At 41.0% G+C, this 15,287-nt stretch overlaps 1 protein-coding gene across 1 annotated transcript in view; it reads left to right on the top strand.

Moving 5' to 3' along the window:
* UBR3 (ubiquitin protein ligase E3 component n-recognin 3 (putative)) overlaps positions 1-15,287 on the top strand; it is a 239,638-nt gene that overhangs the window by 163,893 nt on the left and 60,458 nt on the right. Inside the window, exons 27-28 of the mRNA XM_019553730.1 lie at positions 483-619; positions 10,366-10,451. Coding sequence (XP_019409275.1) covers positions 483-619; positions 10,366-10,451 — 223 coding nt within the window. The remainder of the gene's footprint in view (positions 1-482; positions 620-10,365; positions 10,452-15,287) is intronic.

The raw sequence follows: 15,287 nt of genomic DNA, 5'->3' as shown, positions 1-15,287 counted from the left end.
CGGAATCTATTTAAAGTATGTCTATTAAGGACATTTAAGGATATGGATTATTTGTTTTTTCAAAGACGAGTATTTCAAAATATAGTTTTGGTTTTGCTTGGGATTGCATTTTTAAATTTGTTACTTATAGACTCATAGAAAGTTAGGGTTGGAAGGGACCTCAGGAGGTCATCTAGTCTAGCCCCCTGCTCAAAGCAGGACCAGCCCCAAATAGCCAAAGCTATTTGATGAGTTTATTTTATATATTGCAAATACATTTTGCACAAACTGAAATATCTAGAAGTTAGAGATGTACAAAACTCATAATTGATTTGTCCATCTCCCTTCCTATTCAGAATATTACCTTTATCAACTTTTAATAAGCTTTTTTTCACCTGCTTTTGCATATATAGCTTGATAAAATGACAGTGATAAGCTTTGTGACCAAATATTGCATTTCTCTGTATAACAAATGGACTTTTCTGTGCCTTTTTCCCCCATAGTCTGAAACCAATCTAAGCAAGGAAATGGAATCTGTGATGAAAGATATAAAAAACACTACTCAGAAGAAATATACAGACTACAGCAAGACTCCTGGATCACCAGACAATGATTTTCTTTTTATGTATTCTGTAGCTAGGTAGGTGTATTAAGCTTTTCTGACACAGTTTCTTTGCATTTCTCCTAAACAACATTACTAACCCTGGATGCTTAAAGTTGTGAATCAGATTTCCTCCAATCGTGAAATACGCGCATACATGTACACACACGTGCACAGAGTTAACTAGCTAAGGCTATATATAGCTGCAGGTGGCAGCTGCATACAACTGCTCCAGCTGTTTGCTGTGGCTTTTATTTTAAAGCAGGGGCAGGCAATAGTTTTGGCTGGAGGTCTGCTTAACGAGGTTTGGTAAGCTTTTAAGGGTCGCGTGGGTAGCCCCAGTCCCTGGTTGCCATCTTGGGATGAAGTCTCGCCCCTAACCCCTGACCTTTGCTACCAGAAATCACACCTAGAAATACCTTGCTCCCCAGAAATACTCCTTTTGGGAGGGGTGATTGCTGTTGTGGAACCAAAAAACCCCAAATCATACAGTAGAAGTCGAACACCTACTATAACATATTTTAATTTTATTACAAAATATGTTTTTGTCATAAGTTGAGTTTGTCTGCTATATATAAAAATGATTGTATAATAACTCAAAATAAATTCTTAGTCTTACATATTGTGTGTGGGGGGTGTGATTGGGTTTGTGTGTATGTGGTGGGGTATGGGTGTGTGTGTATATATGGTGGGGCTGGGGGGATGTGTAATGTACAGTGGGATGTGGAGGGTGTATGCATCGTGTGTGTGTGGGGGTGTAACTGTGTGAGGAAACATAGGGTATGTGGGGGGGTTGTGTGGGCAGGGCATGGGTGTGTGGCATTTGTGGGGTGTGAGAGAGGGTGGAGTGGCTATGGGGACCCCCACCACACTCCCCTCATGGCACAGCAGCAGCATGTGGCACTTGGGGTGCTCATGCCCGGTGCAGATGCTGATGCCCAACAGTGCGTGGCTCCAGCTAACGCTGCACATCACAGTGAGGGGTGTAGCCCAAGCAGGCTGACTTTTGCTGGTGCTCCCCACTGTGTATGTGCAGCCCCTGCACTTGCATGCCACCGAGGGAAGCCCTGCTCACTGGAGCCAGCTGCCTTCTCTGCTTTCTCCTGTGGTATGCAAGTGCGGGGCTGCACACATGCATGCAATAGAGGCAGCCCAGCTGGGTTGTGCTCCTAGCCACAATGTGCAGCACTAGCTGGAGCCACGTGCCACTGGGCACAAGTGCTGCTGCTGCCGCTGCTGCCACCTGCAGAGCTGCGTGACATGGGGAGAGTGGCAGAGGTTTCCACACCCTTCCACCCTCCCTCACACCCACACTTCGCCCACCTGAGCTCCGCGCTGCCGCTGTCCCCCTTGGGTGCAGGCTCCACACTCCCACCCACCTGCAGCTCTGCCCCTGCTCCTGTCCCCACCCCCACCACTTCCCTACCTGCTGCCCAGAGCTGGACACTGGGGAATCTGAGCAGGTCCCCTAGCAGCTGTAGCAGAGGCGGTAGCAGCCCCACCCAGAAGCTGCTGCTGCTGCTGGCTGGGCTGGGCCCTTCCGCCTACGTGCATGGGAGTGAGGCACAGTAGGGTATGTTGCGGGGGGTGGTGGAGAGGGGGGCATTTATACATGAGTGCCTCACTCCTACCCTTGTGTTTGGAAGGGCTGAGCAAATTACAATTACCTGGTGGGTGCTGTGGCCTGGATCAAAATGCCTGGCAGGCCAGATGTGGCCCGCAGGCCTTATTGTGCCCACTGATGTTTTAAAGGCTTCCCCTCTGGTCAGTTTTGTGGTACCACGTATGAGTTTCAAGTGATAAGAGGCAGTGACCTTTTGGAGTAGGAGTTGCAGCAAACAGCTGAGTGACTTGTTATTAATTTAACCCATTGTGAACTAAGCAGGTTCCATATAGGTTTCTTTTTATTTAACTTCAGGTTTTTTAAGCGTTATGGGCACACCGGAGCTTTAGAAAGCTAGTATTCTCATGTACTCACAGTATTCAAGTAACTGAGGCTATAGGAAAAATGCCAGTTATCAAGATCTTTGTAGTAACATTTCAGGAGTTGGCAACAGTTCATAAGCCTTCTAGTCTTGGTTGAGTGAAGCAAACTGTTTAAGTTTGAATTGACTTGTTAAATCCCTCATCTCCTAAATTGCTGTGTGGGACTACAGGAGTATGCCAGTACAGGCATCCCCAGCTTAGCTCTCTTAATTGGTTCCTGAAAAAACCAGCGTTAAGCGAAACCAAAAGTATTGGCCAATCCAAGATAGCGAACGCATTTGTTTTTAATGACCCAAGATGACGACTGTGAGTGTTATAACGAAACACTGAGCGCTAAGTGAAATCAGGGGTCAATTTAAAATGAGCATTACAGCGAAATAGTGCTAAGCAAAACAGGTTAAGCGGGGGTTGCCTGTATTCCTCTTGCATAGCTGAGCCTCCTAGGATGTTATATAATGTTTCCATGGCACTCCTCAGAGCTCTACAAAGAAAGAAGCCCCAACTGCCTACTTCTACTCTGCCAAACCCACACATAGGCTTCAAGCTGGCATGACAGTGCCCCCCCCCCCCCCTACACACACATACACTCTTCCCCGCTTCTTCCTGTTGTCTCTGGCATACTCAAAAGCCTCAGAGATCTCAAGAGTGGCAGTGAGAAGGATACCCTCAGAGTGGCTTCATTGTCCCATACCCAGGTTTGGTGCACATGTAATAGAAATAACTGGACTGCGTGTACTGTTCCACAGTGCTTTCAGGAGCACAGTGGAAGTGTGAACTAAGCAAAGTTGTCACTTATTCCATCACAGAAGATAAGAGCTGGGTTAGATTCCATTTCAGCAGGGACTTCATTCCAGAGAAGGGGTTCTGTTCACCTCATGAGGTCCTGAATATAACAAAATTGCGTTCAGCTATGACTGTTCACACTTGCCTTACATTATAAGGGCATTGGTGTATTTGCATATATGTGGCACTCCTTGTTAAACTTTGCCTCCTTTGCACTTTGGGTCAAAACACCAGCAAGTTTGAAAGTCTTGCTGCACCACAGGACCTAATAACACTAAATTTGTAGATTTGACTTGTCAGCATTTGGAAAAGGATTAACACTCATGACTTCATCATACAAGACAACTACAAATACACATCTTGGAACTCAGAGCTATTAGACTGGTGATCCTCCCTATCCTGTGATGTTCAGTCTCAGTAGTGCAGATATTAACAAACTCTATGTTGGCTTTACACAAACGATCAAAAGGTCCTTGCCCCAACACCTGCACAGAGACAGTCTAGCTATGGAAATGAAGTTCCTTTCTTGGCATAATCCTAACAGATTTGCACTTCTCAGGTGTCAGCAGCAACCTGGAAGACTCCCTAACAGGCAGTCTGTCATAGATTATGAGTGGTAGCAGTCAAAAGCTATCACTAAATTGATATTTATAAGTTTAACTCCTTGTTTATAATTTTAACTGGCTTGTTTATAATTTTAACTCCTTTGTATAAAAATCTCACAACTTTAAGACTATCAGATAAAAAAATTTAGAAGGGAATTGGACATTTTGTATTTTCATGATCAAATCTACGTTCAGGGTCCAGTGTTTCTCATCTAAGTTAAATACATCCTAAACCAGAACAGTGTTACATTCTTCCACACATTGCTTTTAGAGGCAAATGACATACACATCCATAAATGCTGTGGAGATGTATTACAGCTCCATCCATGAGTGCTCTTTCGTTCATTGGACTTGATCAGTGGATCCAGTGTTTTCGCTGCGTGAGTATTTTAGAATGTTGAATCCATCCACCCATAAACTTTGTGTAAGATGACCTGGAAGTTCTTCTGCAAATAGTATCAATGCTATTCAGTGATTTAGGGCTTAATTCAGTAATCTAGACATGTACAAGAATTTTATCCATATAAGGACTATAAGATTAGAATTTATATTAGAAAATCATAGAAAAAGAGGCCTGGAAGAGACCCAGGAAGTCAGCCCAGTCCATTCTCTTACTCAAGGCAGGATCATCCCTGTCTAAACCATTTCTTTCAAGTGTTTCCCTAATCTGCTCTTAACAACATTAAAAAAATGGAGATTCTGTAACCTCCTCAGGTAAACTGTTCTGGTGCTTAACCCTTCATAGTTAGAAAGTTATCGAACGTAAATTTCCTTTGTTGCAGTTTATAGCTGTGACTACTTGATTACTTGTCCTGTCCTGCAACCAGGGAAAGTAGTATCATTGCTATTCTCTTCATACTACCCTTCATGTATTTGTAGATAGTTACCTGTACCTCCCCCCTGCTTACATAATTCTTCTCCAGACTACATAATTATAATTCTTTCAACCTTTTCTCCAAAGTCATGTTTTTTAGACCTATAGTCATTTTTATTTTTCTCCACTGGACTTTTCCCACTTTTGTCCACAACTTTCTTGAAGTATGGTTCCCCAAACTGGACATAGTATGCCAGGTGGGGCAATTGCTAACAGAATGGAAGAACCACTTCCCTTGATGTCCAAGCAATATTTCTTTTAATGCAACTCAGTGTGCTACTAGCTCTTTTTCTTTTCTTTTTGCGAGAGCAGCAAACTTTTGGATCATATTGTATTGGTGGTCCTCTATAATAGCCAACCATTTTTTCTTTGTTACCGTAGCCTTGTTTGTTATTCTCCAGTTTGTATTTGTGCATGCAGTTTTCTGATCTAAATGCATGATTTTGTGCATTTTAATCTATACTTTATTTTGTAGCTTACTAATGAGAATATTATAGTCAATAGCTTTGCTGAAGTTGAGGTAAATCACATCCATTGCAATTCCTCCATCCACAAAGTTTATCACCTTGTAGAATCTGAAATCTGATTGCTGAATCCATGTTGATTATTCCTGATCATCATGTTATCCTTTAGATGCTCAGAAATAGATGTCTTGATTACATGCACCATTAGTTTTCTGGGCATCAAAGTTAGATTGACTGGTCTGCAGTTTCTGCATCATTCTGTCTTACTGTTGTTGAAGATGGGCACCATATTGACCTTTTTCCAGTGGCCCAGGACCCTTTTTTATCACATTTGGGGCACCTGTACACAAGATATAAGAGATGTTTTTGTCCTGTGTAGGACAACAGTTCACCTTCTTGCCTGCAGTAGGATTGTTCTTTGTTTTGTTTGATTTTTAAATGCCCAAGAAATGGGGCATCTGCCACTTCACCATGAAATACAAACCAAAACACCTCACTCTGAAGAAGCTTTTCCTGGTATTCAGCATAATGTTTTCTCTCTAATTCCATTCTGTAATTATTTCTGTGGAAGTTGCATTTCCTTCTACCACACAAAAAATTACTCTGCACCTTTCAGATATTAGTAGATTCTTGCTTTCGCACTTATTCTCTTATAGTCTTTCTTACTCAAACTAGGTATAATTAATTCTTCCTAATTTGTTTCTGATGATACAAAATGCACCTGGCACTATGCAAATGCAGAAGAATTTACAGTCTAAAGCACATAAAAAGAGTTGGGGGAAAAGGTAAAGACAACAACTGGCAAATAACTAATAAAGCATCTTAAAAATATTATTAGTTTACCTTTTGTTGAACCTCAACCTTGCTATTCTTAGCTAGTGAATTAATCTTAAACTCTCTTAATCTTCTTGCACTGAACAGCCCTTTTTCATGTTCCCTCAGAGGACAGATTGGGGTACTGTCTACAAAAATACTTGCTTTCTTCAAAGAGCCAACTTGCAGCTTAAGGGAAATTTTGAAGCAGAACTGAGGATTCAGTGAAATAGGCGATGGGTGAATGGCACATTCAGACAATGATTAGTTAATTCTGCTTATTATAACTGTTAATTGAACTGTTGTACCATGGTGCAGGCACTGGCAGCAACCCATTCCTTCTGGCAGCAGCATGTAGGCAGCTTGCTCCTCTCACCACTTTCTTTGTTGCTTACACAGATGCAGATGGATGTAGAAGAGTGCCCTCATGGGAAGATGCTCCAGTTACTGACGAGAGAGCTGGCACCTGCCAGTCATCCCTGTACCCAGGCAGTCATGGGCTCCTGCCTCCCTGTCTGTGTGTGCAGCAGGAGAGGCAGCTCCCTTTTCCACCAACCTCTTACTTTGTGAAGGTGGGAGTTGGCAATCTTTTACTCATCATGGGGCACTCCTTGCAACCTGGCAGGCACCATGGGCTGCCCCATTCCCTGCTACACTCCAGTTCCTGCTCTGTGCAGACAGGGTGATCCCTAGAGTCCCCTCTCCCCACCTGCAGCCTCTCTTGCCATGTCTCCAGGGTGACTGATTCAGGGAGGAGAAGCTGTAGTGTGTGGGGGTAGAGAGCAGTCTTCTGCCTGGAGCCAGAGCAGAGCAGAGCTTGAGCTGGAATTGCATAAAGCCTTCCGCAGGATCCAGCAGCCAAGGGATTATCCTGCTATTAGTAAAATATGGAATATAGAATCTGAGCCAGATCCCATGGCTAGGCTGTAACAGGGTTTCAGTGTGCTGCTGGTAAAATGCTGACCGGATTGATCTAGGAGAACAGATACAGGTATCAGTAAGATACAAATATAAGCCGTTATGATGTAATAGCCTGTTTAATTCAGGGTTAACATTTACAGAGATTTAGGTCACTTGTATTGCTACTGGAGCATGGAGCTCTAATTTGATGTAAGCTCCAGAGTGGCAACTCCTTCCCCTTTTCAAATAGCTGAAAGTTCCATTTGTTTATAGCCTAAATCTATTTCTTTACACTTCTCTGTTTCCCTATCTTCATCCACATTTGCAGGTTTAACACAGTGTTGCAGTGTAGCATTTGCCATGTGTGTATGTTAGTTTGATTGTAATACCTCCGTGTTATGGTATTCATAATTGTCACTTGTGGCAGGATCTTGTAAAACCGCCTCTGCTGCACTGCTATCTATAGATCTCTGCTTGGACATTTTAGACAAGGCTGTTGTTTGTGCTGTCAGAAATGTCCACACCGACAAAAAGCTTTTCATGTTCTTTCTCCCAGGTCTCTCTCTCACGCACGTGCTGACCTTGTAAAGTGAAGTGAGAGGGAAATTGGTGATGACCTTTCTGACTTCAATCCTTTTTCCCACCACATGTACTCTCTACTTGGTTGCTTGCCCTTCCCAGTCAAGAGTTGTGGAAGAGGGTCAATGCTCATATTGTTGGCTCCCATAGTCTCTTCTGTATCTGTTTGGATGTCTACTTAAAAAATGTTCCTTCCTATTACTGGCACATTTATATACAACAAATAATTTTTTCAGGTTAGTTAGGGCTGACAAGTATTGGTTGAAATAAATCCCTTTCTTAAACTAAATAAAAACAAAGCTGGACCTCACACAGCCTCCCTATCAGAGTTTGTTTTGCAGGGGAGGAGGTTCAGTCCAAGTGAGGCTATACTTCCTCTCTGATCAGAGACATAGAGAGTATGAGAGTACTGAGAGGTTAGATGGTAGAAACTCAATTTTGTTTCTTTCCATCAGAAGTGGATTGTGTCATAGGGGTTCACCAATCTTTCAAGATGGAAGACAATGTGAATAAAGATGAAGTAGATTAGGAAGCAAGGTGCCAGCCTGTCTCTAAATGCTTTGGAAGCAGCATCTGATGGGAGAATACTGTGTAGAAAGTATCTGTTTTAAATAAGAAATATTCCATATTCACAGAAGATTGTGCACAATGAGGGGCATATGCGTATCCAGAGGGAATGTCTTGCAGGAAAAGTCTGTGTTGGATTTTGTTACCACGATAGTTCAGGAATTATGCGAGACAAGGATTTTTGTGGGTGAAAAGGCTGGTATTTCCTCTGTAGAGAAGGAACTTGGTTTAGTAAGAGACAGTCCTATCTTAAGCAGGAGGCTGAATTAGATGACCTTATGAGGTGCCTTTCTAGGTCTATTTCCCTGTGGTTCTATGAACAGCATAGGGATGTGTTCCTGTACTCTTAAGTTTAGGAAAGGGGAGAAAAAGCACATGTGTGTATATGGAAAGTATAGGCAGACAAGATTTTTTGTCTGAACCTTGTCTGCCTGTCCTTAGACCAACACGGCTACAACCTATACCCCTGTAATATGGAAAGTATATGTGGCTATTAGGTCTCTCCCTAAATATTTCCCGAGTTTAGTCCTGCATGCTGCTTCATGTGTATCTTGTTTTGTCAGCATTGTCCTTGAGTTCTGCATTGTAAAATTATATGTATTATGTGAAAGGAAAATTGGAAATTCTAGGTCTGTGACACATTTGTTCATAAGAAATTCAGGTACTGGTTTTTTTATACTATCTAGCCAATCTCTTGTTTTTAATAGAAGGCTGCCATTATTTTTGTTCTGTAGATTAGTCATCCTAAAATTCACAGAACTAAAACACGTTGGTCTCATTTATATTCCCATGATGAAGTAGCACATACTGATCTATACTTGCTATTCTGTCCACTAATATGAAATCCCTGTCCCTGCTTCTTTGCTGTTAGATTTTTAGAAGTTCAGTGAGCACTGCAAATCGCCTGAAGAGTGGAAAATTCCCCTGTCACACAGATGCCCTTATCAGCAGCAACCAGATGGAGCTCTGAGCAGGGACATTATCAATGTTAAATTGCTTTTTTTTTTTCTGAGTAGGGAGGATTAAAGCATTCCTTCAGAAATGGGTGGCATAAGCTGCAGAGTTAGGCATATTAATATTTTGAAATGTTATTATTTTAGAAACATATGAAAGTGTCTCAGCAAACGCTGTATATCAAAAACCATGTACTCTTTCAATTATACAGCTGAAATTTCCCTAAAATATTTTATTTTGAATAAATTATTTGTATATTCCTCATGTAGTTTAGCTCAAATATGAATGTGCCTAAAACTCTAAATTAGGTTTTCTTGCAATTATTTATACTCAGTTAAATTAAACAGACTACAACTCATGGATGTATTTTCAATCAATGGAAACATTTTTGTAAGGAAAAAGATTGCAATTTAGATTAATAACATAATGCTTCTAAATAGTAATGACATAATTGTAAGAATGTGTGTTGTTTTGTTAAAACAAACTTTCAAAGGATGAAATGTAAAGTATGTGATAAGTATTTGGGGTGTAAATGGTAATGCAGAACTTAACCATCCAATTGCAGTCAAAGAAAGCTATTGAATTTGGCCTAAATAATTAGTGGAGAACCAGCAGAGAATTATAATACTAAGGAATATGTCAATGTGACTTGCAGGGATTTAGTTGAACATCAGCCATTTCATGTTAATGAGCTGCCTGGTTAAATTCTAGAATGTTTCACTGAAAATTTACTTCCAAGGCTTCCATCAATTGACCTACCAACATTATCATTAGGATGTCTAGAATTGTAATCAAAATGTTTTCATAAAATAGAATAAAACTTGAGACTTACAAGGAAGATATATGTTGTAAATATAACTGCATACTTAAAAGTTGAGCTGTCAGTTGTCTTTTCAAGTCTCTATATACAGTTTCCTGGCAGCAGTCCTAGCTTGTATATGAACAAAAAAGAAATTATATTCCAGACTGTAGTATTTTTTGTTATATATACTGCATTTTTAGTTACGTGCATTGCAGTCACCATATAGTGTCTTGAGTACTTTGTACAGCACTTGTCAGTCAAGCAGTTTAAATTGCAAAGAACATTATATTTGTAATTGTTTCATTCCAAGGCAGATTTTGCCAGTATTTAACCCACCATAAACCAGTATGTGGCATTTTTTTCATGATATCTACAATGTGAACATGTGGTGGTTCCTTTATCTCTGTAGAAACTTGAATTCTGAAGTTTCATCCTCATGCTTTTATATTTTCATGCAGGTCAAACCTGGAACTTGAGCTGGTACATCGAGGAGGCAATTTATGTTTAGGGGGAGCCAGTACAGCTGGGAAAAGATCTTGTTTAAGTAAGTTTACTTTATTAACTGCAATTGAAATTATTTACAAAATAAATGGAACTATTTATATAATTTAGTTTTAAAATAAAGATGTTGCTCGTTTCTTACATTTTAGTATATATTCTATTATCCATTATCAAGTTTACTTTCTATTTTTTTCACATGCGCCTTAATTTTTTCAGACTGCGTATTTTATTCTTGTTTTTCATAATCTTGTCTAATAGAAGTGAATTTACTTAACACGTTTACAATATCCAGTAAGTATTTCTATATTGCAATTACAGTCCATTAAGAAAGCATGTTTCATAATATTCATGTAATGCCTCTTGAACAACTGTGATGTTGTAGGCAGGGCAACTGTAACCATTTTAAATTCAGAAGAGAATGTTTATTGGTAATTGGTAAAGACACCTGTGTCTTAATGTGTTTGCTTAACCTCACAGTAGGTGCATACTCACTTATTTTTAAAGGGGAGATGGTAATAACACTTTTATTTAACAAACTCCATTATAGAAGATTCTTGCAAGCTTTCTGTATGAAGCTCTTGCCTCCACTGTTTGCAGTTAACCTTGGATGTTTGGCATATGGAGCACCCTTTACCTGTAGAAGTGACTTGTCTTTCTCTCATAAAATTCTTTTCAGCTTTTGCTGATATGTAAAACAGTAAAATAGATGTTAACTTTCCTTGAAGAAACTGGGTAACTTGACAAAATCAAAAGCCCAAAGAAGGGTGTGTATGCCCAAAAGCTTGCAAAGAACAATTTTTCCAACTATTTAATTGATCTAATAAAACGTATCACACGTAGCCAAAGAAGCTTGTTTGACACAATCAAAACACATTTTGAAGCCAGGCTTATTTTGGGGCAGCAACAGATATGCTGTACTGGGAGTGCTTGGGAAGCCAGTGACCCCTGCCCACCTTTTGTGGCATCGCAGTGGTCAGGAACTTCCTCCAAGGCCCCCCAAGAAGACCCCCACATCAGGTGCTGCCCACCAACTTAGGTAGTTCTATAGTTCACATGACAGAAGTCTGTTACACTGATGAAGTTTTAGGTCTGAATGTTACTTGATGATCAGGGATCCTGGTTTTCCCTGATTAAAAAAAAATCACAAATTCTCTGACAAAAAACCCAAAAGTCATGATTAAAATGAAACACCACAGTATATATAGATATCAATTGAACACAAAGTTTTATTGATATATTTACAATTTTAAAGCAATTTGGAAGCCTATCAGTGCCTCAATCACTATAATGAAATAAGATCTAAATACCTATAAATTTTGGTATTTGATTTTAAGTTATTTATCATGGAAAATCAAAGCTCCCCCTGTCCCCTTAGCTCAACAGGATGAAGGTCTAGGCCCCTCAGACCCTACTCACAGTCTGCCAGGCCTGCTTGTGCCCCTCACTCCCCATCCACAGCCCCCCAGCCCCCTGGCCCTTCTGGTGCCCCTCACTCTGCCCCCACAGGCCTCTGGCTCTGCTCTTACTCTACAGTCCCGCCCCCAGCCCAGCTGATGCCCCTCACTCCTCACCCACAGCTCCCTGGGCCCTTCTCGTGTCCCTTGCTCCCCACCCCTAACCCCATGGGCCCTGCCAGTGCCCCTCACTCCCTCCAACAGCTCTCTGGCCCTTCTGGTGCCCCACATTCCTCAGACCTGCCGGAAGGCCCCTAGCTGCCAGGGCTGTGGAACCAGGACTCAGGTCCACAGTCCCCTGTCCTCTGTAGCAGTGTCCAAGCCCCAGCTGCCACCCACAGGATGGGGCAGCTGCTGTGGCTCAAGTGGGGAGCGGAGTGCAGAGCCTGTGTGGGGGCGAGTGTGGGCTGCCTGGTGCAGGTTCAGGTTCTGGCTCCTCCCCCTCCCACCTGAGCCCAAACCTACCTTCTGCCCCATGCACGGATCTGGGGGGGTATGTGTTCACCGTACCCCACCAGGAGTGTGTGCAGTGGTGGGGAGCTCTGTGTACTCTGTAACCTCCTGCCCCCCAGACAAGCCGCCCGCGGGCCTGTCCTTCCCCCTTTCCCGGCTCTACGGCAGTGCACTGGGGCCTTGGGCCCCAAGCCCCATGTTCCGCTCAGCTGGGCAGCAGCCCTGCTCAACTCTCTCCCTCGCTCCCTATAGGGGCCTCAAGTCCCCCTCCCAGACTTACCTGTGGAAGCTGTTTTCCAGGCTGCATTGCATCCATGTGCATGTGTATGTACGTGAACATGGTGCCCCCTGTTTGACCACCCTCCTCTTGCTTCCTCCAGCCCCTTGCAGCCTGGAACTGCCAGCTTGCAGACAGCTCTTTGCAAAAGTGCAAAATGCACACATTTCTCCATTAAAATAAAAAAATCTGCGTTTTTCTTGGATAAAAGGGGAAATCCATGTTTTTTCTGTTTTTATGTGGGAAGCGTAAAACCTGGATCCCTGTTGATGATACAGGATAGGTGCGTACAGTTGTGTACATCACAACATTTTTCTGCCTTCCCCCTTCAGCTTCCCCTGCCCAAACCACAAATACTTAGGAACTTATATGATAAAAACCCAGTATTAACAGAACTGATAAGTAGGACTGTAAAATGAAGCACTTGAAAATTTGGAAATTCCAGATTTTGGGATCTCTGCCTCATTTACATAAAGGATTCACAAGGGGACTAATTACAATTGCTTCACTTTTCAGCAAAATAGTGTGTTTTTTAATTGTTTTCATAAGAGTTGTGACAGCATGTTTCCTATAGTATATATGTATTTTAGAAAAAGAAAATGTTTGCCTGACATCTGTAGGATAATATTTACCTCTATGCAAAGCTTCCTCCAGTAGGAGTTTTGGTAATGGAAATATTTTAGTAGTAGCTGAAGATGACTCAAGTTCAGTTAACAGTTACATTTTGTTACCAATATGGAAAATAGGAAGAAATCAGTATTTTCTCATCAGTTTTTGTCCATCCTACCAGGGATATATATTATCTCTTTCACAGGAATATAGTCAGACATAATGGTTCTACCGTGCGATGAATGAGAGAATGTATATAAATAAAAAGAAAATTCTGAGCTCATTGGAGCAGAGCTTGCATAATGCTATATTTGGAAAGCAGTTAACACATTTTGAGTGCAAGCCATTAATAGATGATGACAACTCTTTGATAGCAGCAGTGTAACCTTTGCACCCAGGTGGCTGTCAACATTTCTTCATGCTTTTACATTTTAATATTTAAGTGTTATTTAATGTATTTTTCATTTGTGAAAGTGGCCTGTATTCAATAAGGGGATGTTTTTATTTTACTTGGTGATTCTTCTTAAATGGGAGACTTTCAGCCTTCTAGTAACCCCACTTTTTTGATCCGTAGGAAAAGTGAAATGAATTAAATTCACTAGACTTCAAAGCACTGTAAAAATATTTGACATCCCATAGCAATCTCAAGAAAATCTATTGCTTCTTCCTATTAAAAAGTTGTAATATGGTATTACTTTCCTGATATTGCAGTTTTATTATCAGCACATTTGAAAAAATTCAACTATCCATGAATAAATAGATCTAGCTCTCTTGAAGACTAACTTTTGCAGTTTTGGAAACATCATACAAGATGATTGTGTGAGAACAGCTCTGTTAATTTGAGCTAGGATACACTAGTTTATACTAGTTGAGGATTTGGCATATTAATGGAGAACTAAAATCTGATTTTTAAAACTGATGACCACAGAGAACCTTTGTCCCTCATCATTGCAAACCTAATATCCAACTTGAACAGTTTGTGGAATATATTAATATTATTTACTTAGTCTCACCTACATATAAAGTCAAAGGAACTTTAACTGTTACGTAATTTTTAAAAAGCCAATCTTCTTTCTGTTGAATGCTAGCAGAATTGTCTTTCTTAGAATTTTGTTCCAATTGAATGTGGCCTGTGACCCATAATTAATTTATCTTTCCAAATATCAAAGTTCAAGGGAACACAGCAGTCCTCAAGGAATGACCTTTTCCAAGAGTCTGTATATGTTAGATTTTGGTTTAAAGAACACATGGATTTAGATGGAAGTCCTTATTTAAACTCTTGGTTTATTATGGCCAAAGTTGTAAAAATATTTGAATAAATTAATAGAGTTTTATATATTTTAAAGGAAAGTTGAGCCAATTTACACATTCACCAAAAATATGCCTGAGTAGAACAAAACTAAACCCTTCACAGCCTCAAGGATTTTTGTCTTCATCATTTAGAGAGAAAGCTTCCAGTGTGTCTTTTAATATGATCTTCATATAAAAACACTCAAACGTGTGTGTGTGTGTGTGTGTGTAAAACAAATATTTTATCATCCAAGACTTTTTATGTGGAATTTTAATGTGATATGTCTTTCACCCATGCACAACACAAGGTTAAATATGGACAATATACTGTGCTTGCTCACATTTGACATAACACCAAGTGAAATACTCCCCTTATTTTTGGAAGGCAGAATGTAGGAGAAAAAAGATTTTTCAAGAGTCATGGTTTAGTGCTGATTTTTCATGAAGGCACTGTGTTCCAAGATACCTCCCAGCTTCTCTGTCTGCCAGGAAGCAGGAAGGGGCACGGTCCAGTGTTTACCCTTTCATAGTTGCTCTTAAATTGCCGTCAGTTTGGGGTAAGTTTTAGCCCATATATATAATGTATGTGTATATACAAGTATTTGTATGTGTGTGTAATATATATATGCTGCAATGGTGGGGCATATGGAGCATCCCACAGGAGCGTGGGGAGCTCCCCAGTGCGCTCAGCAGCAGACCTGGAAGTGGACCAGAAGCACTTTTGGTCTACTTCTGGGTCTGCCCCCCGTACTCCTTCAGCTCGATGACTGGTGCCTCCTGGGTCGGGGGGGGCACC

This window comes from Crocodylus porosus, unplaced genomic scaffold, assembly GCF_001723895.1.
Source record: "Crocodylus porosus isolate Cpor-Errol unplaced genomic scaffold, CroPor_comp1, whole genome shotgun sequence".
In the NCBI taxonomy this organism is placed as follows: Eukaryota; Metazoa; Chordata; order Crocodylia; family Crocodylidae; genus Crocodylus; species Crocodylus porosus.
Note: the sequence above shows the minus strand (reverse complement) of the source record. Positions and strands in the feature narration are given on the sequence as shown.